The sequence below is a fragment of the Mustela erminea genome, chromosome 10, assembly GCF_009829155.1.
Source record: "Mustela erminea isolate mMusErm1 chromosome 10, mMusErm1.Pri, whole genome shotgun sequence".
NCBI lineage: Eukaryota > Metazoa > Chordata > Mammalia > Carnivora > Mustelidae > Mustela > Mustela erminea.
This window is the reverse complement of record NC_045623.1, coordinates 107,803,698-107,828,432: the sequence shown is the minus strand read 5'-3', so window position 1 is coordinate 107,828,432 and position 24,735 is coordinate 107,803,698. Positions and strand designations below refer to the sequence as shown.

At 66.8% G+C, this 24,735-nt stretch overlaps 2 protein-coding genes across 12 annotated transcripts in view; one reads left to right on the top strand and one right to left on the bottom strand.

Moving 5' to 3' along the window:
• The window catches only part of MEGF6 (multiple EGF like domains 6), an 83,317-nt gene that overhangs the window by 39,465 nt on the left and 19,117 nt on the right, over positions 1–24,735 (bottom strand). For 9 of the 11 annotated variants that reach the window (XM_032361081.1, XM_032361078.1, XM_032361077.1 and 6 more), the window contains one exon: positions 3,754–3,876. The exons of 1 other annotated variant lie outside the window; for it this stretch is intronic. In XM_032361081.1, the coding sequence (XP_032216972.1) occupies positions 3,754–3,876 (123 nt within the window). Of the gene's footprint in view, positions 1–3,753; positions 3,877–10,246; positions 10,331–24,735 lie in introns of those variants that run through there. One more of the 11 variants, XM_032361084.1, reaches the window with a different exon arrangement.
• Positions 12,023–24,702, top strand: LOC116600776 (nascent polypeptide-associated complex subunit alpha, muscle-specific form-like). The gene is given in 10 exon segments (XM_032361090.1): positions 12,023–12,650; positions 14,162–14,268; positions 14,378–15,136; positions 21,135–21,245; positions 22,417–22,570; positions 22,573–22,649; positions 22,767–22,896; positions 23,318–23,478; positions 23,481–23,544; positions 23,547–24,702. Coding segments are annotated over 8 exon segments (1,341 nt in total). The 5' UTR covers positions 12,023–12,650; positions 14,162–14,268; positions 14,378–14,794; the 3' UTR covers positions 23,849–24,702.

The window sequence follows — 24,735 nt, the reverse complement described above, 5'->3', positions numbered from 1 at the left end:
TCCCCTTGGTGTCCCCCAGCGGCCGGGGGGGCCTGAGAGCCACCTGCTCAGTGCAGACACCCGAGCTGGGCCCACGGGGGCTGGGACGCAGGGACACTGGTACTGTCCCCAAGTCCCCATGGGATTCCTACAGACACCCCCATGCAGACCCCAGCCCTGCCCGGCCACCCCGCGCTAAGACGGATCCAAGAAGCCGGGGTGAGCCCACCCAGCACCCCACAAAAGAGCCGGCTGTTCTCGTGTTGGGCGGAGGACTTCCTCTGGAGGAAGCCCCTCCTCCCTGCACAGCCCCCACCCCCGCAGCCCCACTGCCCCCTCCCCAGAGCCTCCCTTATCTCTGAGAGGAGGGGGGTCAGAGCGGTGGGAACCGCGGGAGCTCACCGTGGGAAAGCGGGCCTGCGGGCTTCAGTCCCCCCCGGGCGACAGCCGATTCTCTCCCAACGGCAGCCTCCTTCTCCCCTGGGGGTGGGACCGAGACCTCCCCCCAGCAGGAGCAATGTCACTGCGGTCCTCAGTCCACACCATCTGGCCTAGTGTGGAGCTGGCCACATCTCCCAGATGGGACGCACCCGACCTCGTACCCAACGAGCCCGCCGTGGGGTGGGGCGGGGCTTGGGGCAGGCGCGGAGAACCCCCTACCCTGGCCTCAGGGTGGTCTCCACAACCCCAGGGCCGGGTTCCTGAGCAAGTGCCCCGAGGCCAGGTGGAGGACGGGTCCAGCTCAGGGTGGGATGGCCCTTTGCTCCCCGTCACCCCCCTTTCCCACCAAAGCTGTCTTGGGGCTGGGCACCCCCACGGACACTGGGCCAGGGGCCTGGAGATGTTTCCCGGCTCCTCTGCGGTTCCTGGAGAGGCAAGAGTCTTTTTCGTCCCACGTTCTAGATAAAGAGACTGAGGTTCAGAGTCACCCAAGGTACCAAGCTGAGGCTCATCGGGGACCTCGCGGACCCCAGGGCCCAGCGCTGGGATGGCCTTCCCAGAGATGCTGACATGGAGAGCAGGCCCGGAGCCCCTGGAGCTGCCAGGACACAAGGGAGAGGGGCTGCCTTTCTCTCCAAGCCCTGCTGCCTCCCTAAAGCCCCCGCCCACAGATGGGGGTGAGGCAGACACAGGCCGAGTCGCGCCCAGACGGGAGGAACCGTGCAGCCTCGCCCGGAGACGCGCGTGCGCCCGGCTCCCCCGCCTCCCCCGCCTCCCCCGCCTCCCCGAGCTCGTGGCTCCTGCTCCAGGACGGTGTCCCAGAACATGACGAGCACACGGGCCTGGCCATGCTCCTGGTGCGAGGGCCAAGGCGCCCTCCAGCCAGGCTCCCGTGCCAGCACTCAGGGTTTTATAGTGTCCATTCATCACCGGGAGCGGTTTCTGGGCTCACCCCGCCGTCACCTCGGGCGCACCACCCTACGTGTGAGCGAGCAGAGCCGTCCTCCCCTTGGAGGTAACATCTTGATTTCCTGCTGGCTCTGCTCGCTCACCGCCGCTGGCCGCCCCAGCAGTCCTGTGTGCTGGCCGGAGCTGCAGCTTCAGGGGGGCTGGGCTGGGCTGGCAGGGGGACAGAGAATACACAGCAGGCGCTTGGCTCTCGGCGGCCGGCCTTGCGGTGACTCGGGGCTCCAGCCATCCCAAACACGCAGGGCTCGGGGTCTGCAAACTCCCAGGGGCCCAGGCCAAGGAGCGGCCTGGGGTGGGGAGTAAAGAAAGGGCTGGCCCTGCGGGGTGCAAGGTCTGAGGCCAGTGCCCCTGGCCTGACGTCCCTCCTGGTCATTCTGTGCACAGCGCTGTCCTTGGACAGCTGTGCCAGATGGCAGAGCCTAGCCTGCCCTTCGGGACCTGGTGGATTAAGGGATTCCAAAGCTTCCTAAAGGAACTCAGAGAGGCTGCGTTTGCAGGCCCTGTGCTGTGCTGACTTGGCGCAGGGCTCTGGCCGGTGGCTGGAATGCACATTTATCTTCCAGGGCCCGCCCCGGCCCCCGGGGCCCCAGGTCAGCACTGGGAGCCTGCGGCAGGGTCAGCAGACCCCAGCTGTGCAGCGGCACCAACACCTTCTCCAGGGCCTCCTGGACACAGACAAGGGGCTGGGGCTGCTCTCCCAGCTCTGGGGGCCGAGGACCAGAAGGGAGAGGATGGGAAACCCAAGGTCCAGCCCCAATCTGGGAGGCCCCTGGGCTGGAAAGCCCCTCACGGCGAGGACCTTGGGGCCATCTCAAACTGTATACAAGCCGGTTTCCCAGGGCTGGAGACCTGGATGCAGGAGCCGAGGCCCAGAAGGGCCAGGCGGGCCGGCAGCAGGCAGGGGCTTGGAGCGGGATCCTCCGGGGGCGCCTGGGCTGAAGCCCGGGGGAACCAGGGGAAGAAGCGTGTGTCCTGCACTAGGGCATCCTTGGGATCCGCGGAGGCCGGGGGGGCTGGAAGGGGCTGAGGCTCATGGGACTGCCCTGGACATGGCCCGCTCTGGGTCTCCCAGTTCGTGCACCACACGAACACCTGCTCCCCACTTAGGGGAGCACGGGGCTGTCCGTAGAGGAGGGACTCGTCCCGCTGCCTCATTCTGAAGGCCAGAGGCTCCCAGGTGGGAACATTCAAACACAGTCCCCAGACCCCGGGACTCTCCTCACTGGCACCAAACCCCCAGCCCCGCGGTTCTACAGCGTCGAGGGCTGCTGGACACCCAGCTTTGGCCAGACACCTTGCCGGACACCTTGGCTTTTGGGACACCTGCCCCAACTTCCCCTGCACACGGTGCGCCCTGGGGCGGGGGCACAGACCTCATGGGTTCTCTCATCCCAAGGGGACCCACTTCTCAGAAAGGGAAACCAAGGCCAAAGCCAGAACTTGGGGGAGTCCTTCCTGCCCGCCCTCCGTCGGTCACAGGACCCCTGTCCCTGCTGCGCTGGTTCCCTCCCTCCAGACTCCTTCTGGCCGTGAAAGCGCTGGAAAGGAGAATCCGCACAGGGACGCCCCATGTGTGCAGAGCCCCTCTGCAGGGCAGACTCCTGCACCCCCAGACCCCAGCCCAGCAGGCTCTACACGCACCCCTGGCCCTCTGACGGATGCCCCACCCCCCACCCCGCGGCTGGCCCAGCAGGAGACGCGCTCTCCCGGGACAGGGACACGGGGATGACAGTCCAACATGGGGCAAGGGGACCGATGTCGCCGGCCCGACGGGCACGCACTCAGAGGGGCCCATACTGCCAGGGCCGGCCCTGGGGTCCGGGTCAGGTGGGGGCAACGGCCGACAAAGGAGTGTGAAGGGGTGCCAGCGTTAGCACCAGCCTTCCGCCCCACCCCTAATCATCCCTCTCCCTCTCCGCCCCCAGAGGAGTCTCCTGTCTGTTCTTGATCTTGCTGGCCCAGGGAGACAGTTTGCCCGGGGCCGGCCCAGGCCTCAGCAAGCTTGAGTCAGGGCTCGGTGCCCACCAGTGCCGCACGCACGCCCAGGGACACGGCCCACCCTTCCGCCCCCACTGCTTGTGCCTGGGCCCACTGGCCACGCCAGCCCTCCCCACCGCATATTCCCCCAGCACAGCCCCCAGGGTGGCCTCCACCCACAACAGGTTCTCTGAGCCCCCCAAGCCTCACTTTCGGAGGCACGTGGACGCCCTAAAGGCATGGCGAGGAGGCTGGGCAGAGAGGGCCCCATCACGGGGGCCCCAAGCAGGGCGGCCCTGGGGACCAAGGAGGAGGCGACCCCAGGCCCGGCCCGGCCAGGCAGGGGAGGGCAGCCGTGGGCGATGGTGGGCTGGGCCCGGGACCTACCTTGGCAGGTCCTGCCGTCCCCCTGCAGCTGGTGGCCAGCGGGGCAGCGGCAGTAGAAGCCCCCCACGGTGTTGGAGCACTGGTCCTCACAGCCCCCGTTCCCGTCGGAGCACTCATCCACGTCTGTGGAGGAGGACACTGGTGAGCGGCGGGGAGACCCCAGCCACGGCCCACCCCAAGCCCCAGACCTGAGAGGCCATAAGAGGACACAGACCAGCAGAGATGAGCAAACCTCACCCCTACAGACAGACCCCACGAGAGGGGGACACCCGACATGCCCGTCCCGCAGCCAGGGAGGCACGCGCACCTGGGTCCCACCCAGGAAAAGCAGCCTGTCCTACTGCATTTGGGGGGAGGTGGTTTCCGGAAGGCCATGCAGAAGCGGCTTGGCCCAGGAGGGGGCCCTGCTCTCCCAGACAGGAGCGACAGCTGCTTTCCTGGGTCCTCACAAGAACGGCCTCTGCCCGTGTTCTGGTCCCGCAGTCAGTGTGTCCCAGGGAATCAAGCCCCCCCCCGCCCCGCTTTGATGCCGGGAAAAGACCCTCACAGCTGTCCCCAGACCCGCATCACTGCCCCCACACACTCCTGGTCCCAGGACCTTATGGAGTCACAGCTGCCAACAGGGAGAGGGACATGAATGGGTAAGAGTGGAGGAGCAGTCTCCTCAGCCCCCCAGCACCCCCGTCCCCCCGGCTGCCCACCCGAGGTCTGAGAGGGGCCCCCTTCTCCTCCTGGCCTCTCAAGGCCAAAGGCTGAGCTCCCCCGGTGTCGTGGGGAATGTGACCCAGAGGCAGGCACAGACCACGCAGAGACCCCAAAGTGCCACAGGACACAAATGGTCAGGGGCCAGCGCGGCCCACAGGCTGCTGCTACTGGAAGCCCCGGCCCTTCCTGGCCACACAGGGAGCAGAGCCTCAGAGCTCAGACAGCCCCGTGCTGGCGTTCCCAGCCAGGCCAAGCCTCTCCCGATGGCTTCATCACCTCTGCCCCTGCCGGGGAGTGTCCCCACAAGACCCCAAGTCCAACTGAGGCCACAGCTGGCCACAGTCCCACCGACAGGACTGTGGCTGGAACTCTCCTCGGGAGGGCCGGGAGGCAACCGTCCGCCCAGCCCTGCAGAGGTTAAAGCCAGGAATTTTCTGGGAATTCCTAGAGAATGACACAGGATGAGACAGAGGTCGGCCCAGCCCGGGGGTCAGAGCTGGGGTGCCCGGGGCAGGAGTCAGCGTGGGACTGGGGGGACGGCACAACAGCCAGCCCGGGGACGAGGAGTGCGCCGGGTCGGAGGGGCCCAGGGAAGCTCCAGCCCGTCCTGACCTCCGGCTGCACAGTGGGGAACTGTGTGTGCCAGGCAGGCAGGCCGCCGACCCAGGGAGCTCCTTCTAGCTGCTGGCACACAGGGTCGACAGGGGCCTGGGCACGCATGCCCCTGAGCCCCGGGCAGGATGCCTCGGCTCCAGGACCCCCAGGAAGCCCCATGGGGCTCAGCGTCAGGCGGGCGGCTCGGCACCCATCTCTGCCCACGGCTGGACTGCGCCACCCGCAGCACAGGACAGGACCCCAGTAGTCTTGGGTCTCTGTGTCCGGCCCAGGCCAGCACACAGGGAGCCGCAGGACACCCCTGGCAAACGGAGAACGAACATCACACTCCTCGAGAGAGGCAGGAGGGTGGGGGGTGGGGGGCTGCCCCTCCCCCAGGCCCCTCCTCAGGCCACAGCGGCCCAGACTGCGCAGGACGTGATCCTGACCAGGGCCGGCGTCGGCAGGCTCCCCTCTGCCAAGCCCCTGCTGTGCACCTGGCTGGGGCTCGAGGACACAGGCAAGGGACCCAGCACCCAGGGCAAGGGGAGAGCCCGGCAGACGAAGGGGACGGCGCAGAGGCCCAGGGAGGGTCACTGCCCCGCTTGAAGCCATTGTCTGACAATTGCACTGCACCCTTGGATAGGGCTGGTGGGTAGCAGTGGGTTCTGTGGGGACCCAGGGTGGTCAGCAGCCCTGCCAGGGGCAGGATGACGCCAGCGATGACCTCTCCCTGGTGCGGCAGCCAGGCCTGGGCTGGCTCACCGGGCGGGCACCGGCTGGGGCCATGGGGCCGGAGGGAGGTGGCAGCCAAGGGCCCAGAGCCCCTGAGCGGCCTGGGAAGAAAAGGTGGCCCCAGAGCTGGAAGGCCGTCTCCCAGGCACTGGGCCCCAGCCTGGCCTCTGTCAGGGCTCCAGGTCTGCACGGGGTTTCTGGAAGCAGATCCCAGGAAACGCGGGCCCAGGCCAGCACGCTTCACAAACCTCACCGGTTGGCTCCTTGTAGAGGGCCCCGTCCATCCACCAGCGACCCCAGGATGGGGTGCACTGGGCCCGAGTGCCAGCAGGTGACGGCCAGCAGCCCACACTCCTCTCAGCAGCCCAGGCCCTACACGGCTCTGGCCTGGGAGGCCTGGACCAGCGTTGCTCTGGGGTGGGTCTCCCTGCCCTCCCCGCCCATGAAGCCAGTCTGGGGGTGCATCTTCCAGCCCAGCAGGCCCCCTACGGGCCCCTCCGACGGGCAGGTCTCAGGGGTAGCCTGAGCCCAGGCAGAATCTGGAGGTCATAGGCCAGGTCCCAGCCCTGCTCTGAGCTGCTGGGAGACAATCCCTGGCCCAGAGCCGGGGCCCATGCAGACGCCGGCAGAGAGCATGACTCCGAACCACGCGACCCCCAGACCCCGGCCTCTCACTGGAGCGGCGCAGCAGAGCCCCCTCCCACAGGTGGGTGTGGCAGCCCCCCACAGGCTCCGGCCTCCGTCCAGGGGTCCTGGGCTTCCTCCCAGTGCTGGGGTCACTGTCCCCATCTTCTGGAGGGAGGCTGCCTCTGGCCCTCAAGCCAGGCTCCCGTGGGCATGCGATGCAGATGCCGACTCGGAAATGCTGGCCGTCCCTCGGTCCTGCTCCCCAAGCCCCTCCCCGGGCACCCCTCCCCTCCCCAAAGCTGCCGGTGGTGGCAGAAGAGGCAGGAACCAGGAGGCCAGGCTGCGGGATGGGGACAGTGCCCTGTTTCCTGCGCTCTCCACTCCGGGAAGACCCTTCCTCCCACAGAGAACACCGCCTCCCGTAACAAGTGAAACAGTCCGCAACGGACCCGGCAATTCCGCTCAGGCGACGTGCCCAGAAGACTTGAAGGCAGGACTCACATGGACACTCGTGCGTGAAGGTCCATCACAGCCCAGGTCACGACGGCCGGAGCCGGGAACGATGCGACGTCCAGCACTGGACAAACGGTAAACACACCGGCCGCATCCACCACAGAAAATCAGCTGCGGAGAGGAGCCCCTCGTGGGGCTGAACCGCGGAGACGTTCCCCTTGGGAAAGGAGACCAGACGGTGGAGGCCCGACGCTGGGTGTCCCCCTGCGGGGACCGTGCAGGGCAGGCCACTGCAGACCCAGAGAGCAGGTGGGCGGCCACCAGGGCTGGCGGACAGGTGGGCACGGGGTCTCCTCAGGGGCGACAAGCACGTTCTGGAGCACGTGGGGTGACACGCGCCCGAGAGCGCCTGTGCTAAACGCCACCGCTTCGTTGACGGGACCTGAGCGCCACCTCAATGAAAACAAAGAAAAGCAGAAAAAACCCTCCTCCAGGCGGATCCCACACCACACTTCTGCAGGGTTTGGTGTGAAAGGAAGGGGGGCCCAGGGCGGCCACCCTGCCGGGCAAGGGCTCCGAAGGCCCTACCCTTTCCGCTGACCAGCAACCAGGAACTGCAGTGAGAAGCCCTCAGACTGCTGCCCCTTTGCCAGGGTCCTGGGGAACAAGGGGGCCCACACCCCACAGCCTGTGTGCCCCCCACCAGTCATCGCCCAGCAGCCTGGGAGCAGCAATGAGCTCTCAGGTCCACCATGAGGTCCAGCCCAGCCCAGCCTGGGCTGGCCCATCATTCATGGCCCACAGAGCCCCAGGCAGGAAGCAGATGACAGAAAGCAGGCACGTGGCTCCAAGCTCCCAAGTCAGGCCGCCCTGGCCACACAGCAAGGTGACCCCCCCACAGACTGCCAACTGCCCGGCCCACACGGGGCAGGGACCCCACGACCATGAGCCTCCCAGACACAGCTGGGACCTAGGCTGTCCCCCACCGGCTCTGAGCTGGAGGAGCCCGCAGGGGACAGGAGATACTGCCCCTAGTGCTCCCCCCACAGGGCAGGACATGGCCCTCAGAGCCACACCTCCCTGCAGAACTGGCCTCCAGTGGCCCCAGGCGAGCAGGGCAGGGCAGGGTAGGGCCACCAGGAAACCACCGTGTGGGGCCCCAGTGGAGCTCCCCACCTTTGCAAATCTTCACTGCTTCCGGTCCACAAAGGAGACAGGACCTTGCGGGGCAGCCCCCGATGGTGGAGGGCAGTGCGTGTGTCCTGCCCACTGCTGTGCTCTGTCCAGCTAAGCCCCGATTGCACCCTGTGGCCCCTCGCCCTTCCCCACCCTCCAGACGGACCCAGCTGCCCCTGCGGCCCTGGCCTAGGGTGGCAGGAACAGTGAGAAGGCGTGGCCACTCTCCGAGGGTGCGGGGCAGCACCCCAGGACCCCAGCCTGACCATCGGGGCCCCAGATCCAGGCTGCCCTCCCCTGCCCCGGCAGCCCTGCACTCCCGAGCCTTCTCACCCCTACTCCCAGCCTGAGACCCCCATGAGGCCAGTGGACCCCAAGCCTCTCCCCCTGCCCCTGCCCTGCCTAGCTGCTCCGGGTGACCTGGTCAGGGCCCCCCACAGTTATTCCGGCCCCGTGTCCCCCAAGCACGTCCAGTCCCTGGATGGGCGTCTGTAGAAAGAAGTGGGGGGGGCAGAGGAACCCCCGCCCTGTCTGTGAGGAAGAGGAGGCCACGAGCACAGGGGTCACTCTGCGTCACGAAGACCGAGACTGCGCAGAGGAAGGCCCTGAAGCCCAGGGGAGGGGCCAGGGCCAGGGAGCCGGTTGCACCTTGAATCTGCAGGACAGTCCACCGGCATCCAGCCGGCCCACCCAGGCCTGGGGCTACCTGTTAGCAGCCAGATTCAGGAGGCACTGCCTGCCAAGGAGCCCGGAAACCCCCTCCCTGCAGCCAGGTGTCCCCCAGAGAGGCAGGGAGGGCCGAGGAAAGGCAGCTGGACCGCAGTCAGCCGCTCCGGGCTCCGCAGCGGCAGGCACGGGGGGCCGGTCTCTGTGTACCCTTCACAAAGAGCCGTGTGTACGAGGGGCCTGGAGAGGGACCTCCCTGGGAGCTCTGCCGCAGGACAGAGGTTCAACATCTGGGAAGAGGGGCCACCCTGGAGCCTCCCACAGCCAGCAAGCCAGAAGGCACCAACATGGGGACCTCCCCCCAGGTCAAGGGTGCATGTGCGCGGCTCAGGCCTGCCTTGCCTGTCTCCCCAGGAATGTCCCGCCCCCAGAACCCAGCTGCACCCCCTTCCCTCGGGGAGCTGGGACAGTTGGGACTCCTTGTGGGAGCTCGCCCTGCGGGCCCCTGTGCCTGCTCCCAGCCGCTACGGGTTTGGGCCTGCTGTGGGAGCCCGCGCAGAGTAGGGCGGAGCAGAGGCACCCCACCCCGCCCCACCCCGAGGGAGCCCCCTTTCCTGTGCACCTTACTTCCTGTCTTTGGCAGAGTTTCAGGCCCCCAAGACAGGTGATCCAAGGCCCTGTGGGGGCTCCAAACTAGCCTTGGGGGACCTTTATGCCGAGTGTAGGCCAGGTCACCGGGCCCCTGGCCCTGTCAGGGCAAAGCTGCAGAAGGGACTTGGCTCTGAGCCAGGAGAGCGGGAACTTCACCTGGAGTCAGGCAAGGGGGCCCGCAGGGGTCCTAGCTGCAGCCAGAGGTGGCCATACCGTGTCCTGAGACTGCTGGGACAAAGGACCCCCCGCCAGGGAGCCTGACCAACGGAAAGGTATTGTCCCCCACCGTCCTGGAGGCCAGAGGCCCCGAATCAGCGTCCCCGAGCTGAAATCAAGGAGTCTCCTGAGGCTTCCTGCGCCCTCGCCGGAGGCTGGTGTCCCTTGGCTGATGGGCACCGCCACACCCACCTCTGCACCTGGGCCTCCTCAGGAATTTGGAGGGAGCACCTCCTACCACTGGGGCATCCCCCGCCGAGCCCCATGCCCGAGACGCCCGAGGCTGCAAGAGGCGCTTCTGCGAGTCCGCTCTGTGCGGCCGGAAGCCGGGCGAGCTAGCGCCCCACTGTAGGGCTGAGGTCTCGCCGGCGCGGGTCCGGGCTGCCTGGGCCTCCCAGCCTCTGGGTGAACAAGACGAGTCACAACCCCCCCTGCGCCCATTTCCTCGTCTGTAAGACGGGGGAGCTGTGCACGCGGTGGAGGGCGGCCAGGGCGACCCGGGGCAGGGGGCGGGGGGCTCGGAGAGCACGGAAGCACCCGCCACTCTTTAATTTCATTTGGGGAAAAAACGAGAGCCCAAAGCAGCACGGGCCCGGGGCCCAGGCCCACCGTGACCGGACCCTAGACTCCGACCCTCCACCACAGCCGCGCGGGGCTACTACAGACTCACGGAGACCCCCCAGGGCTGCAGGGAACCTCTGAGCCCCGCCAGGTTCTCCCAGCATGGTGCTGCCCCGCCGGGCGCCTGCCTCAGCTTGTCCCTGCCGCTCCCGGACACATTCCCGCCCGGGCCAGGGCCAAGGCCGGGCTTCCTGGCTCCAGGGAGGCGTGCACCAGGTGGGGCAGGGAGCGGAGCCCGCAGCCAGGGGCAGGCCTACCCCCGGCCCTGGCTGAGGATCTCCTCAGAGATCCCATCGCCGCCCAGGGCAGGGGGCTTGGCCATGGGCCCCCCTTCGAGGTGGGCTCAGCCCGTCAGATGGAGCAGCCGTCCCTGACCTGGGCACGGCGTGATTCTGGCTGTGCTGAGGGGCCATCATGCCTCTGCCCGGGGTCCCCTCCCTGCGCCTGCCCCAGCCAGGAACTCCCGGGGTCGGAGTGGCTTAAGGGCCCACGGGTCACCTGGACCTTTCTGTGCGTGACTGGCTCGCCAGTTCCCAGATGGAACTCTAGGCCCTAGGTCCAAAGAGACCCCCGTTAACCCACGGCGGGGGGTGGGGGGGCAGAAAACGCCACACACGTTTTATGGGATTGCCATGGTTACAGGCCAATCCAAAACGGTGTGCTAGACGGAATTAAGTTCACACAAGGAACCTCACGACCTGACCGTTCAAATATCAAGTTACAATCACTGTAACAATGACGGTTAGAAACCAGTGGCTCTGAGCAGGCGGACGGCGGGGGACCAGGCAGAGGGACAGAACCATCGAGCCGTCCCTGTCCATCTGCACGCTGAGCAATGACCAAGAACACACAGAAAGGCACGGAAGGAACGCCAGGAGGCTGACCCCACCCTCGGAGCAGGAAGACGCCCTCCGGTCGGGGTTGGGCAGGGTCAGGCCTGAGGCAAAGAACCCGGGGCTCTGGCTTCCTTTTGGTCTGAATTAATAGATTTCATTTTTTAGAGAAGTTGGAGGTTTATGGAAAGGTTGAGCAGAAGTATGAAGAGTTCCACGGGCTGCCTTCTCCCCAAACACAGCCCCACCCCTACTCCGCACCCGCACCCCACCTGTGCGCGCTGCCACATCCCCACGGCGGCAGGACGGACGCAGCACCAGGAAGACGCGCTCACAGCTCACCCGAGTCTCACACGTGGCGCTGGGCATTCTCGGGCCCTGACGAGCATGTGCACACAGGACAGTGTCGCGGGGAACGGCTTCGCCCCACCTGTCCAGCTGTCCTCCCCCAGCCCTGACAACGGCCATCTTTGCACAGTCTCTGCGGCTTCGCCTTTTCCAGAATGTCCTGTAGCTGGAGCCACCCAGCGTGGCCTTTTCACACACGCTTACGTCACTCGGCGTCTAAGAACACGCGGCTGTCCACATGGTTTCGCAGGAGGACAGCCTGCGAGGCAGGGAAACCTCCCCAGGTACAAGGGAGTCCATCCCAGGACCCATCAGCCACCCCCCCCCGTCTGTGGTTTCTAGGGAAACCATGGAAACCAAGAGGGGGTCGCCTAGAAAGGGCAGACAGGCCTCACCCACTCTGGATTCCCAGGGTCCCCCGGCAGTCCCCTCTGGGAGGTCAGAGGACAGGTCAAGAGTGGGGGTACTGGGTTCTCCCTCTGCCAGGCCTCTCCCGGAAGATTCCAGGACTCAGCTCTTGGCCCCCTGTGTCCCCAAGGCCAGGCCCAGAGGTGGCCTGGGGTCAAGGAGGCTGCGAGGCTCCTTGCCCATCAGACATACCCTTGTCTCTGGCAAACGGGGTGCCAGGAAGGAAGAGGGGCTGCCAGCAGGAGGCCGCCTTCGGAAGGCGAGGTGGACACCATCCCACCAGGCAGAGGCCAACACTGGCTCTGGCCGGGAGGCAGTGGAAAAAGGAAGATCAGGCTCCCAGCCGACCTTGGGGGCCCCGTCAAAGCATAAGGGCCAGAGGTGGGGGGCTCTCAGCTGCTGCCCAGGCAGGGCCCCGAGGTGCGAGATGGGGTAGAGGTTTGGGCAAAACTGGAGACGAGGGGCCCCGAAGGCTCCCAAGCAGGCCTCCAGGGGCGAGGGACAGGAAGGGGTCGTTAAAGGCACCGAAGGAAGTGGACCGAGCCCGTGCAGGGCCAGAAGGGCTCCCCCGCCTCCTGCCATCAGCCCAGGACGCACAGCGGCCTCCTTGACATCAGACAGAGTTTCTCTGTTTACCCTGAAAGTTATCGGGTCTGGTCTGTTTATACAAATCAGCTTTCAAATATGTGGGAATGGGGCTTTTTTCCCATTTGTTTCCCAGAAAACAAGACAAAATGTAAAAGGCCCAGAGAGAGCCAAGAACATTCCTTGGTTCCCCAAATATCCAGGTCTCCACTACCCCCGCCAGCCGAGTTCCCAGGATGGCTCATGGCTTCGGCGGCTGTGGCTGCGCTCAAGACTGGGGTGAGGCTGAGGAAGGGCTGGTGTGGGCTGAGCTGGGTCTTCTGTCTGCGTGAATATGTGAGCCTGCGTGCGTGTGCTTGTGTGTGCGCGTGCCTCCATTGTGCACGTGAGTGCGTGTGTCTGCCTGTGCACATGTGTGCACGTGTGCCATGCGCGCGTGCATATGTGCACGTGTGCATGTGTGTGTCTGCCTGTGCATGTGTGCATGTGTGTGCTTGTGTGTATGTGTGCGCGTGCATACGCGTGTCTGCCTTGCCTGTGTGTGCACATGTGTGTCTGCCTGTGCACACGTGCATGCGTGTGCACACGTGTGTGCATTGTGTGCACGTGTGCATATGTGCACGTGTGTCTGCCTGTGCACGTTGCATGTGTGTGCATGTGTGCACTTGCATGTGTGCATGCATTTGTCTGCCTGTGCATGTATGTGCGTATGTGTGTCTGCCTGTGCACGTGTGCATGTGTGTGCGCGTGTGTGTGCATATGTGCACGTGTGTGCGTGTGTCTCCCTGTGCACATGTGCGCGTGTGTCTGCCTGTGCACGTGTGTGTCTGCCTTGTGCACGTGCATGTGTGCGGTCACACATGCGTACGCATGTCTTACCCTGCGTGTGTGTACCTTGTGCATGTGTGCACGTCCCTCCGTTGTGCACATGTGCGCCTGCGTCATGCGTGTGTGCGCACGTGTACGGTGCATGTGTGCGCATGCGTGTACACTTGTGCGCGCTGTGCACATTTGTGTCTCCTTTGGGACACGTGCGCAGGTCTCTCTCTGTCCCAAGAAGCCTGATTTCTGGACTCAGCCAGTCCACCCACAGCCAGTCCAATCCCCTGCACAGTGGAGACCCGAGATCCATGCAACCCGGAGGCCTCGGAGGCCCTGTCTCCAGGCGTCCACCCTCTGGTCTGGACAACAGGATATGACACCCTCTTTGCATCTTGCTCAGTTTCTAGGCCACAATCAGGAAGGGCTTGGGGCGCTCAGCACCTCCCTGTTCTTTTCTGAAACAGAGCCCGGAGCTCTACCCAGACGGGGCTGGGGCCTCGCTGGGAGCCCAGCCACCCCGGAGGGGGAGTCCCAAGCTGGGCTCTGAAACAGTGCTCGAAGCCTCGTTGGCCCCTCCCGCCTCCCTGGTGTGCAGCCCTGGGGCTGGACACTCTTGAACCTCTGGTCAGCTGTGCACCTGGCCCGCCAGGAGCCCCTCAGCCAGGCCTGCCCCGGCCCAGACACCAGTGGGGTCAGCAGCACTGGCCCCGGCCGGCTCGGAGCAGTGGCTGTGGCAGAGGGGAGGAGTCGGCCCCGCTCAGGCCCCACTCTCCCGCGGGCAGGCTCTCCAGAGAAGCATCCCACTGCCCACTGGGGACCTCAGCACCACCGACCTCTTATTTACACTCCTTGGGCCACACAAGGGTCCCGTCCCCAGCGGCCTCCTGCTCTGCCAGCCAGCTCAGCCCCCTGCCCAGCCCGGGCCCTTGCACGGTGAGCAGCACCCCAGGCCTGCCCATATGTCACAGTTCCCCTGCAGGTGGCCTGTCCCAGCTGCCCAGACCCTCAGCAGACACGCATGGCCCCCCAGCACCACAACCGCCTCTCTGCAGACCACTGGGGACCTCGCTCGAGGGTAAGTCCCTGCGGGTGCCGGCATTGAGCCCCATGCTTGGTGCCACGCCAGGCCCAAGTCACGCGTTCCCTCCTGCACCTGTGTCGCTGCTCTGGTGACAGGAAGACAGGAAGCCTGCCCCCCGCTCCGGACCTGCCCGCGGCAGCACCGGGCACACAGTGAAAGCCAGCAAGTACCGGCTGGAGGAGCGCTTGCCGAAACAGGGAGGTGAAGGGTGGTGACTAGCTCTCCTGGGACGGGGCACAAGTTCTCTTTCTGGGAAGAGCCCTCCTCTGGCTCCCGGGATGCCTCCAGGAGGAGGGACGAAGAGGCTAGTGCCCGACCTACAGACGGGAACACAGGACAGGCCGACGTGGCCGCCCCGGCATCTGGAGCCTCGGGCCCCGTAGTGTCCACACCCTGCCCGGGCAGGGGTGCCCCGGGCAACAGCCCCACGCCCGAAGGCACCTCCCTGGCACAGAGGACCAGACAGAAGCCGCACGTGTCCACTGGCCCTGGTCTCCACGATGTCAGGGAAGGGGCCACTATGGTCCCCCACCCCGCAGACCAGAGCCTGGGAAGCCTCTTTCCCTCACACCCACGGGGAGCTGGGCTCATGGCACCCCTCCCCCGGCCTGTGCTGGCTCGCGGCACCCCTCCCGGGCCGGGCCTGACCCGCAGTCCGCCTTCTCTCCGCCCCTCCCCGTCCCGACCTCAAGCTCCAGCAGTCCTGGGGCCGGGCTCGCTCCACAGCGGCGCTCTCAGTCACCGGAGCCGAGTCACCCCCTGCCTGTGCCCCAGTGGACCCTCCGGGACTCGGGCCCTGCCTGGCCGACCCCCGACGCTGGCCCTGCCCCCCCAGGTCTTCCGGCTCACGGCTCACGTTGTGGTGAGTACTTAAGCCCTCGGAGCCGCGGTCCCCACCGATGCGGCCCCTGTCGCTTCCACCCCTCCTGCCCCCTCCCTCACCCCTGCACTCCCCAGTCACGCTCTCACACCCCGCCCTCCAAGGCCACCCCCCCGCCTTCTCGCCCAGGGGCCCAGCTGGGTCTCGTCCTCTTTCCTACGGTGTCCCTCAGGCCTCAGCAGCTGTCAGGAGTGACCCCAGGTGACGCCAGCCCTCACGGGGCTGGACTGGCTCAGGAGCCGCTGAAGAACTCAGGGACCTGAAATCCCAGGGGCCCGGCGCGGCCGCTCTGGCCTCTCGCCGCCACCAGAGGGCGCCGGTGCCCGTCCCGAGGCGCAGGCAGGGTGGGCACCGGCTTGGGCGCGTGCAGGGGCAGGAGCCCCTTCCAGGAGGGGGTCTGTGAGCCCTCCCCCTCCCCGTGGCTGCTCCCTCGTGCCTTCCTGCTGCCCGCGGAAAGCTCTGGGAAGGCTGGCAGGGCTGGGGGATGCTGGGGGCACGGCTGGCTGGCCGGGGGCGGAGGGCCCGTTGGTTAGGGGCTCCCATGTCCCCCCACCCCAGCCTCTGGGCCTTCCTCATCCCGCCTGCAGAGCCCGGAGCCGGCGGAGGGCAGAGGTCAGCACGGAGAGGGGCAGGGAACACAGCCTGGCCCCGTGTGGACCCTGCCCCGGGGCATACCCTCGCCGCTCCTCTCATGCCAGCAGCCGTGTCCCGTGGGGCCCAGGACACCCTCTTCCTCCGGGAACCGGACCCCACCCACCACCACCCTCAGGGCCGCCTCCCAGGCTCCCGGGGTAGCTGCCGCCGCAGGGAGTCCCACGGAAGAGAACAGGCTCTGAGCAGGGGCACGGGGGTGGGGAGGGGCCCGGCTGTGGAGCCCCCGCCACTCACCCACTCTAACAGCACGCGGAGGGCCCCACGGGGACCTGGCCTGGGGCCTGCCCTCTGGGACACACAGGGAGGGGCCACAGCCAGCCTGCCTCCCCTTCGGAACACAGTTCAGTCTGGAAGAGGAAGAGGCCTGGGCCAGACACTGTCCATCAGCCTCCTCCGACCCCTGGGTCCTCAGGCCAGGGCAGCCGCCCCAACAAAAGCAGATCCCTGCCCCACAGCATCGGGGCAAGGGGGACCAGGTCCCCACCCACCTGGAGAGACGTCCCGGAGGTCCAGGCAGCCCTGCCAGGCTCGGGGCCCAGCTGCCGCCCTCCTGGAGCCTGGTCCCGGGAACGGGCAGCTTAGCTCCTCCACGCGGACTATGGACTGGCGGGCCGGCAGGTGGGGGGCTCTGACCGCATTCCACAGCCCCACAGGGGCCGGCCCCACTGCCCCAGCCCGGCGCTCAGGTCGCTCCCCAAGACGGCCCTCCAGGCTGGGCCCCACCGCCCCAGGTGCTCAACCCATCGTCTGCCCCCCCATGGGGAGCAGGGGTGTCCGTGGCCTCAAAGGGCTGGCGGGGTACGAGCCTTTGGGCATTCCAACAGTCTGAGCTCCCAAGCAGAGGGGCCACACTGCCCAGACCCTCCCTGCACCCGGTGCACACAGGAGGCCCTTCCCGACAGCTCTGGGTCCGACGGCTACATCCCGGGGCTGGCGGGGCCAAGGCGGGCCATCCTCTCGCCACAAAGCACAGAAGGGCCAGAAACCTTGGCGCCTTGCCCCTCACGCTGGAATCCGGACGGCTCCACCTCTGTTCCCAGGACACAGAACACAGGACGGCCCACAGGGCTGTAAGCACAGTAGCCTGTCCCCACCTGTGCTCACAGCTGCCAGGGGACACACAGGCCACCCGCTCAGCCCTGCGCCATGTCACTCGAAAACAGGGCAGACAAGAGGACCGCCACCGGGCTCGGAATGTTGCCCCCCGAGGACCCCACCTAGTCCCGTAGCCTTGACAGGGCCGTCCCAACTGCTGGGACCCCACACGCAGCCCAAAAGAGAGACGGGCCATGCGAGCTCCAGATGCCCCCACAGCAGACGTGCTGTCCCCACAGGGGCTGAAGAGAAAGGTCCTTGCCCAGCGCCAAGTACCCAGCCAGCACCAGCAACCTCCTCCCTAGGACACCGCCCCTCCCTTCCTGTGGGCCTTTGTCGACCTGGCAGTGCCTAGAGACGCTGGTCCCAGAGCACAGCTGCTCCTGGGAGGTGGTGTCTGTCCTGGACCCAGCCCAGAGCCAGCCCGGGTCCACCCCCACCCCAGCCTGCCCTGCCCTCAGCCTGGAGGATGCCCCTAGACGGGGGCAAACACAGCCCAAGAGGACTGGCGGTGAACGGGCGGGCACAAGACCCCCGCACCGAGACCCTGAAGTGATGGCGGTCCCACAGGTGAGGGAAACCCGGACAGGGAGCCAGAGCTCTGCGGCCGAGCCCAGCCCGCCTGCCCCACAGTGCACAGACACCTGTGGGAGGTCCCCTGGAGACCTCAGCTCCCACCCCTGTGGCCCCGACTTCTGGGACTACGATTCTGGGATCCCAGAAAGGCCCAGCGCCCTCCACGGTCACACAGGCTGCTGGCCCTTCACCAGGCCCCCAAGCTGGGCCAGCACCGGGCAGAGCCGTCTACCCCACACCCCAGCCAGGGCACAGCCCAAGCACGCACGGGGCGCAGGACAGAGACGTTTGGTGCACCCGGTGTGGAGCACGTCTCCTGCCGAACAAGTGCTGTCATGGCTTTGCTGCAAAACTCGCCCGTCCTTGTCCCTGAGGGAAGCCACAGACCGTGAGCAGGAAGCCGGCCCGTCGGAAGGCCAGCGCCGTGCCAGGGGGCGTCCGGCGGCCCAGGGCGCTGGGAGAGTAGAGGGCGGGCACTCAGGGCCGGGTGCAAGGGGCAGGCCCGGGAGCTCCGGCCCTTCTGTCTGTGTGCGCTCCGGGTCTGGGCTAGGCCAGGAAGTCCCCCTGCCAGGAACCGGGGGCAAGCACCCAGGAGTCTGGCGTCCAGGAATCTTCCAAACTGTCTAGTCAAACCGAGTGGTCACAGGACCCTCCGGTTCCTCTGCCCCAGGGGCTCGCACCCACACACGCAGCACCCCTGCGATCTGCTTCGGGTCGAGGGTCCCCAGGTCGGGGCAGCCACATCCGCCGGGGAGGGCTCGGATGCGTGGGATGCCTGCGCCCTGCCCTGCTCCGTTCTGGCCTTGACACTGCCCTGCAGAAGGCCGGCGCAAGGCAGGACGGGCGGCCGCACGGGGCTCGGCGGGGAAGTGGCCTCCTCCCTCCTGAGACCTCCAAGGACCCCAAGGTGGAGCCCCAAGAGGTGGGGCGACCCCCGGCCCCCGTGGAGACCGAGCCGGGCAGCAGCCCCCTCACCGTCGGGGTGGCCGGAGGCCCGCGGAGCGTCGGCACCCCTGCCCAGCACCTCCCCTCCCGCAGTAACGGCCTGTTATCAGCTGGCCTGGCTCCGCGTGATGCTGCCCAGGCCCCATTTCGACCCGGGCACAGAGGGCCAGGCCCTGCTCTGGAATGCCTGGAGCCGCCAAGACCGGAGAGCAGATCCGGATGCCGATGCCAGACCTGCTCGCAGACCCTCATAAATCATCCTGCCCGGAGAGGGAGCCAGGCACGAGCCCCAGGAACCCTCAAAACAGGCTGTCAGCACGTCTGCCGGGATTTGCCCCCGGAACAGCTAGGCCTCCGGGCGGCCTGTGCTCATCAGACGGGTGGAGTGGACACAGGGCCGAGGCACCCTCCAAGCGCCCAGAAAGCAGCCCGGGGTCCGGGGCTCGCCCAGAGCTGCTCTGCCTGCCGCCTTGGGCCTCCCTCTGCAAGGTGTGAGAGCACTGCCAGGCCGGGAGCCTGGGATGTGGCCCGGTGGAGGGCTCAGCCCCTAAGGAGGCAGAGGCAGGCCCAAAACGGGCTCCCAAGCCCAGACAGGGCTCCTCCGGGAACGCGGGCCCTGACGTGAGGTCCCCAGAGACAGCTCAGCGGATGGCTTCGATTTATTGAGTCATGAAGGGCTCTGATCGCCAGGTGCTGGGCATGAGGGGTGAGCCAGAGACCCCCCCAGAGGGGCAGCCCACTGGGGCAATGAGAAGGGGCCCAGTACGGTGGGGACTCATCCGGGAGGCAGCCAGGCCGGCAGGAGGGGAGGGAGGACCCCCACGGCTTCCTAAGCAAGTTCCTTCCACGCGTGTAAGTCCTTGCTGGGCTATGAGGGCCTCCCCCACGTCCAGGCCGAGAGTCCCCAAGTGCACGGACCCCCCACATTGCCCCAGCACCCCCGGCCCCATCCGGCTACCTCTGCTGACCCGGATCCCTGTCCTTCGGGCACCCACTGGGCCACCACGCCGGCCAGGAGCGCCTCTCCGGGCAGGCGGCTGCCACAGAGGCCCTCGCCCTCCGCTTCCCTCCCCTGGTGGAGAACAGGGGCAGGGAGGGCCTTGAGGGCGCAGGAGGGCAAGGGGCAACCTAGACAGGCTATCGGCAGCCCCACCGCCCTGCAGGGACGTGGCCTGGCCCGCCGGCACGAGGGGCCTGCGGCAGCCACACCTGGCCCCGCCGACTGCCAAGGGCAGCAGGACGGAGGCCAGAGGGCAGAGTCAGAGCCACCACTCACCCCTCCACCTGACGCCCCAGGCCTTGCCCTGCCAAGGGCACCCAGGCTAGGCAGACACCCCATGTCCCCTCCTGCAGGAAAGCGAGGCTGTGGAGATTTCGGGAACTGTCTTCAAAGGAAGGGCTTCGGGCAGCTAAAGCAGGGTGCGTGAGACACAGCCCACGGCCGCTCTGTCCGTGCCCCGCGGCCGCTCTGCCCGCTCGGGCCGGACGCAGAGCACGACCAGCCACCCAGATGCGGGAGAGCCACGCACGGCGGGCCATTGCGGGCTTCGCTTTTTTGTTTCCCTGAGAGCCAACCGAGCTCCTCGAAGGCTGGACCCTGAGGACAGCTTCCCAGGGAAGCCCAGGAGCTCACAGAGGTTCCCCCAGCTGCACCCCGCTCCTGACGGCCAGCAGGACTCTCGAACAGCCCGGCCACACCACGCGGGCACCCGGAAGGGCACGGGGAACCTGGAGCCCGGGGGGATGGAGGCCAGAGGCAGATGGGGACAGGTTAGCCCGCGGCCACACCTGCAGGACAGTGGCTGAGCTGTTCCGAAGGACTCAAGCCAGGCGAGGGCCGCTGTGGCCGCAGGCTTCGGGACGGCAATGCTGCGGCAGGCGGCAGGAGCCCACGGGTGCTAGAACTGTGCCCCTCAGGGGCGGGCAGCGCTGGCTGCCTTCCCCACCCCCACCCCCATGAGGCCCAGGCTCCCAGAGCAGCAGCAGCTCCCAGGCCTGGTCACAGTGGCTCACAGAGAGCCGTCTTTGGTGGCGTCTGGTCCCCAGGGCAGGGGTCAGACTCCCACCCTCGGACACAGGGCAGCACCACAGCGGCTCCCTCTCCGTTGAGATATCATCCCAATTTAGGAACAGAGCCGCCCTTGAGCCGGGGCCAGCGGCTGGGACAGCGGGGCCTGCCCCCTCCTGCCCCCAGGCCCTCGGGGCAGCCGCCTGCCTCTACTTCCCAGAGCAGCCGCCTCCAGCTCCACCCAGGGTCCCCCACCCACCGGCTTCCTGCTCCGGAGGCAGGACCCACCAGGGCACAGAGGCTCCAGGCAGGACCTCAGACCTCGGTCCCTGCTGGGCTGGCGTGCGGGGTGGGGAGCAGGTCACGCTGGGTCCCCCGAGGTACCTGTCGGGCCAGCCCCGAAGTGGCCGTCCTGACTTCAGGTCTCTCACAGGCCCAGAGAGGGCGGCCAAGGCCCCTGGGGTTTCCAGGCTTAACCCTTCTCTGCACTGCCCCCCAGGCCGTCCAGGCTGACTCACTCCGTCCTGTCCTCTCTTTCATCTGGAAACCCCACCCTGAACCATCTGCACCTCCCCAAACCTTCCCCAGCCCACAGGCCCACCTCCTCCAGGAAGCCCTCCAGGCTGCCCAGCTCTCTGCTCGGCTAAGAGTCCTGAGTCCCAGAACTGCCTCAGAGACCTACCCAACCCACCTGTCTTACAGGTGAGGACACTGAGGCCCAGAGGGGACCAAAGCCAAAGCTTCTGGGACCGAGAAGCTACCCGAGGTAACCCAGACCTGAGTTCTCCAACTGCTTGTGTCCCACGAGGTCAGGTGAGATCAAGTTCCAAGACAGGACTAGCGGCCCCGTTATGGTGCACAGCTGGGTTGAGAGGTTGTACACTCCTAGGGCTGGGTCTCCTGCCTATTTTTCCTTTAAAGACCCCGTGACGGCAGCCAGGCAGCACGCATGTGGGTGGCGGTGGGGGGGCATCTACCACGTTCACTAGGAGCGCACACGTGTGACCTGGGTGCCGACGGGGGACAGAGCTGTCCCAGTGGATGGACAGGACCCCAGGAGCCCAACCTGGGTCGAGGGCTTCCCGCGGTACACAGCCCGCCTCTGCTGACAGATGGTGTTGAACCACGGGCAGGGGGGCCATTCGTCTACAGGGTGTCCCCACCCCAGGCCCCTGGACGGAGCTGGGGCAGGCGGCGCAGGCAGTTACCCCAGAGCCTGGGACAACCCGGCCACCGGATCACCCACCGTCATGCCCGCAGGCCCAGCAGACCTGGCCTCGGGAGAGACAGCGCTGCCAACCCCTCTCCCACAGGGGCGCTGGGCCTCACCTGTGCCGACCCCTGGGACCCGCAGAAAACCACGCTCCCTCCCCACCTGACACATGGAGTGACAGGGTCCAGGACGCTGCCCAGGGTCACACGTACATGACGCGGAAGCTAGTTCTGGCCGCACCAAGGGGGGCTGAGCCCTGCACACTCGGGCCCCCACCCTGGGCTCCGCCAGCACAGACCCCTTTGTGTCCCTGCCTTCTGCCTTCCTGGAGGGGGATGGGGCGGGGGAGGTGGAACAAAGGGCTAAGCCACCGCCTCCCCCACAGGCCACAGCCCCCGGGAGGGGGGCAGGCAGAGGAGGGGCTCTTCCTAGGGGCCCCCTCCCCCTCTGCGCTCTCCAGATGCCTCCCTCCCCCCATGCTTTGATTCAAATGAAAGAATTTGGGGGAACCAGAAAAAAATATGGCTTTTATTTTCAAAACTGGAATCAATTATAATTGGGGGGTAGTTAAATATTCCCAACTGGACTGAAGCCCGTGCCCGCCTCATCCAGAGCCAGACGGAGAGACGGGAAGGTGGTGCTGTCAGGGTGCGGGCGGGGGTACGGGCAGGGGCGCCCCTGCACAGGCAGCCCCCCACACACAGCCCCGCACACCCAGCCTTGTCTGTCTAGCCTGCACAGTGAGCCCTGAATGTCCAGCCTTTCTTCCAGGAGACAGTTCCCCAGGAGGACACCCAGCAGCTGCTGCCCAGCTTGACCTCCTGCTTCCCAAAGGCCCCATCTACAGCACAAGGCCCACCCGTCCCAGAGAGCCGAGGCTGGTCTCAAGCTCAGGTCCCCGGGTGTAGAGTCAGGCCAGGGTGCGGACCAGGGCATCTGCCCCTCTCTCTCCCGAGAAGGTCTTGCTGGGGCCCTATGGAGGTCTCGTGTTGCACTGGGAGACGGTAGGAGGTCCCAAGCCCTCCCTGGGACAGAACGCACTCCCAGCCCCAGCTCTGCTGAGTGGCAAGCAACTGCCTGACCTCCCTGACCCGGGTTCTCCTTCCGCACGGTGAACACAGGCTACGCCGATGTGCTGCAGGCCAGGCCCCAGGCCCCAGGAGGCCACCCCCATCCTTGTGGAGAGCAGGGCTGTTCTGCAGGCAAAGCCCAGTCTGGAGCGCAGGCCCATGAAGCTACAGCGGAGAGCCTGTGAGCACAGCTCCCGCCCACCCAGAGAGCCCGAGTGTGGGTCTGAGCCTGCCCCAGGGGTGTGGCCCCGGGACCCTGGGACCAGGCCAGACAGGCCCCTCCCGTGGACACAGGGCCACTCGCTGCACTAAGCTCCCTCCCTCTTGTGCCCCTGAGGCCCTCGAGTCCCTGATACCAGGAGGCCAAGTGTCAGGGTCTTGGGGTGGAGAAGGCTTCTCATGCCAGAGGGGACCCCAGCCCGGGAGGCTCAGAGCTGGGCCCATGGACAGAGTCAGGCCAGGAGCACAGGGGCAGCCCACGGAGGGCAGGACGCAGGGATGGAGGAACAGGGGCAGGGCAGTTGACCCTAGCCACTTCCTAGAGGGTATGACCACAGACCAGCCACACTCGAGAGTCACCCCTCACGGCCCTTGGCCCGCAGCAGGGACCACAGCATCTGCACTGCCGACGGTCGGCCCCAGCCCTGTCCCAGCAACATCCCCAAAGGGAGCTTGCCGCCGGGACCAGCTCTCTCCCCAAACTGAATGGAACCCAGCCCCAGCTGCATGCGGCTCACCAAGGCTGGACGAGAGAAGGGCCTCGAGGCCTATTCCACCTCCACCTGTGGCCATAAGCACACACCAGACCGGGAGGAGCCCATCTGTTACAGCCGGCCCCTCCCTCCGGGCCTGGACCCAGCCTGGACCCCAGCCTCCTGGGGGTGGGGGTCACATCTGGCCAGCCCGCCAAGGGGCTCAGGGTCCTAACGTCAGGAGGTCCGGCTGAGGCGCCAGGGCATGGGGCAGGGGCTCCCCAGCATCTGGAGGGCTCTCGGCAGCAAGCCTCACTCCATGGCCCAGACCTCGGTCCTCCCAGCCCACGGAGCCCTCGAAGAAGCAGGACCGAGGAACCAGCTCAGCCAAGAACCTTCCGGCTAACAGAGGGCATTGGGTATGCAAGCACAGTCGCCTGACCAGCTTCTCCAATCCTCAGCATCCCCAGCGGCCAGCCCCCATCTCAGAACCCGGGGACCCAGCCGCGCCCCAGGACCCCGGCCACCACATGGGGACACACAAGGACCAGCCAGCGGGGCAGGGTCCCCTGTGCAAACAGGGGGCCTCCTGTTCCCCACAATTAACTGATGCCCGCCCCCTTCTGGTTGCCCGCTGGGCTCCAAGGCACTGGAGCGTGGCGCAGGACGTCCGCCCGGCATCCACCTGCAAGGAAGCCCAGCTGCTCGCCCGGAGCAGGCTCAAAGCGCCGGAAACCGTCTGCGGGTATTTCATTTCAGCGGGCGGCGGGGCCTGCGCCTATTCCGACGGGAGCCTGAGAGCTCCGTGCTCGCTGAAGACACTGGACAAAGCAGGAAACCCCAGCGAAATGCTCTCGCCGCCCCATCCCCAAGAACTCAGGAGGAGCGTCTGCGGGGCTCCTGACTTGCCGTCTGCTTGCGCGCTCCTCTTTACAAAAACGCAGTCCGCCCGGCGGCCCCTCGAAGCCAGACGCCCCGCCCGGCACCCAGTCAGTGTCCCCCGTGGGCACAGCCCCCAACATGGCATGACTCAGCCGGAGGCCCCACGTCGGGGCACCGAGCCCCCAGCCCGGAGCGGCACCCGCCGGCCGCCAGCTCAGTCCACCCCGGTCGGCGCCAGGAAACGTCCCCCCGGGAAGGGCCAACTGGCCTGGCTGATAATTTCCTTTCTCGTGCGCTTTCTCTTCCCTTTAAAACCTTTCTTTTCTGCGAGATGGGATCGGCCTGACTCGAGTCGGTTAATAAAGCCAACAAGGCTTCGAAAATTCACTCTGTTGGGCTTCTGTTCAAGTGCGGGTGGCGTAGACGGGTTTCCGTGACATATCGAT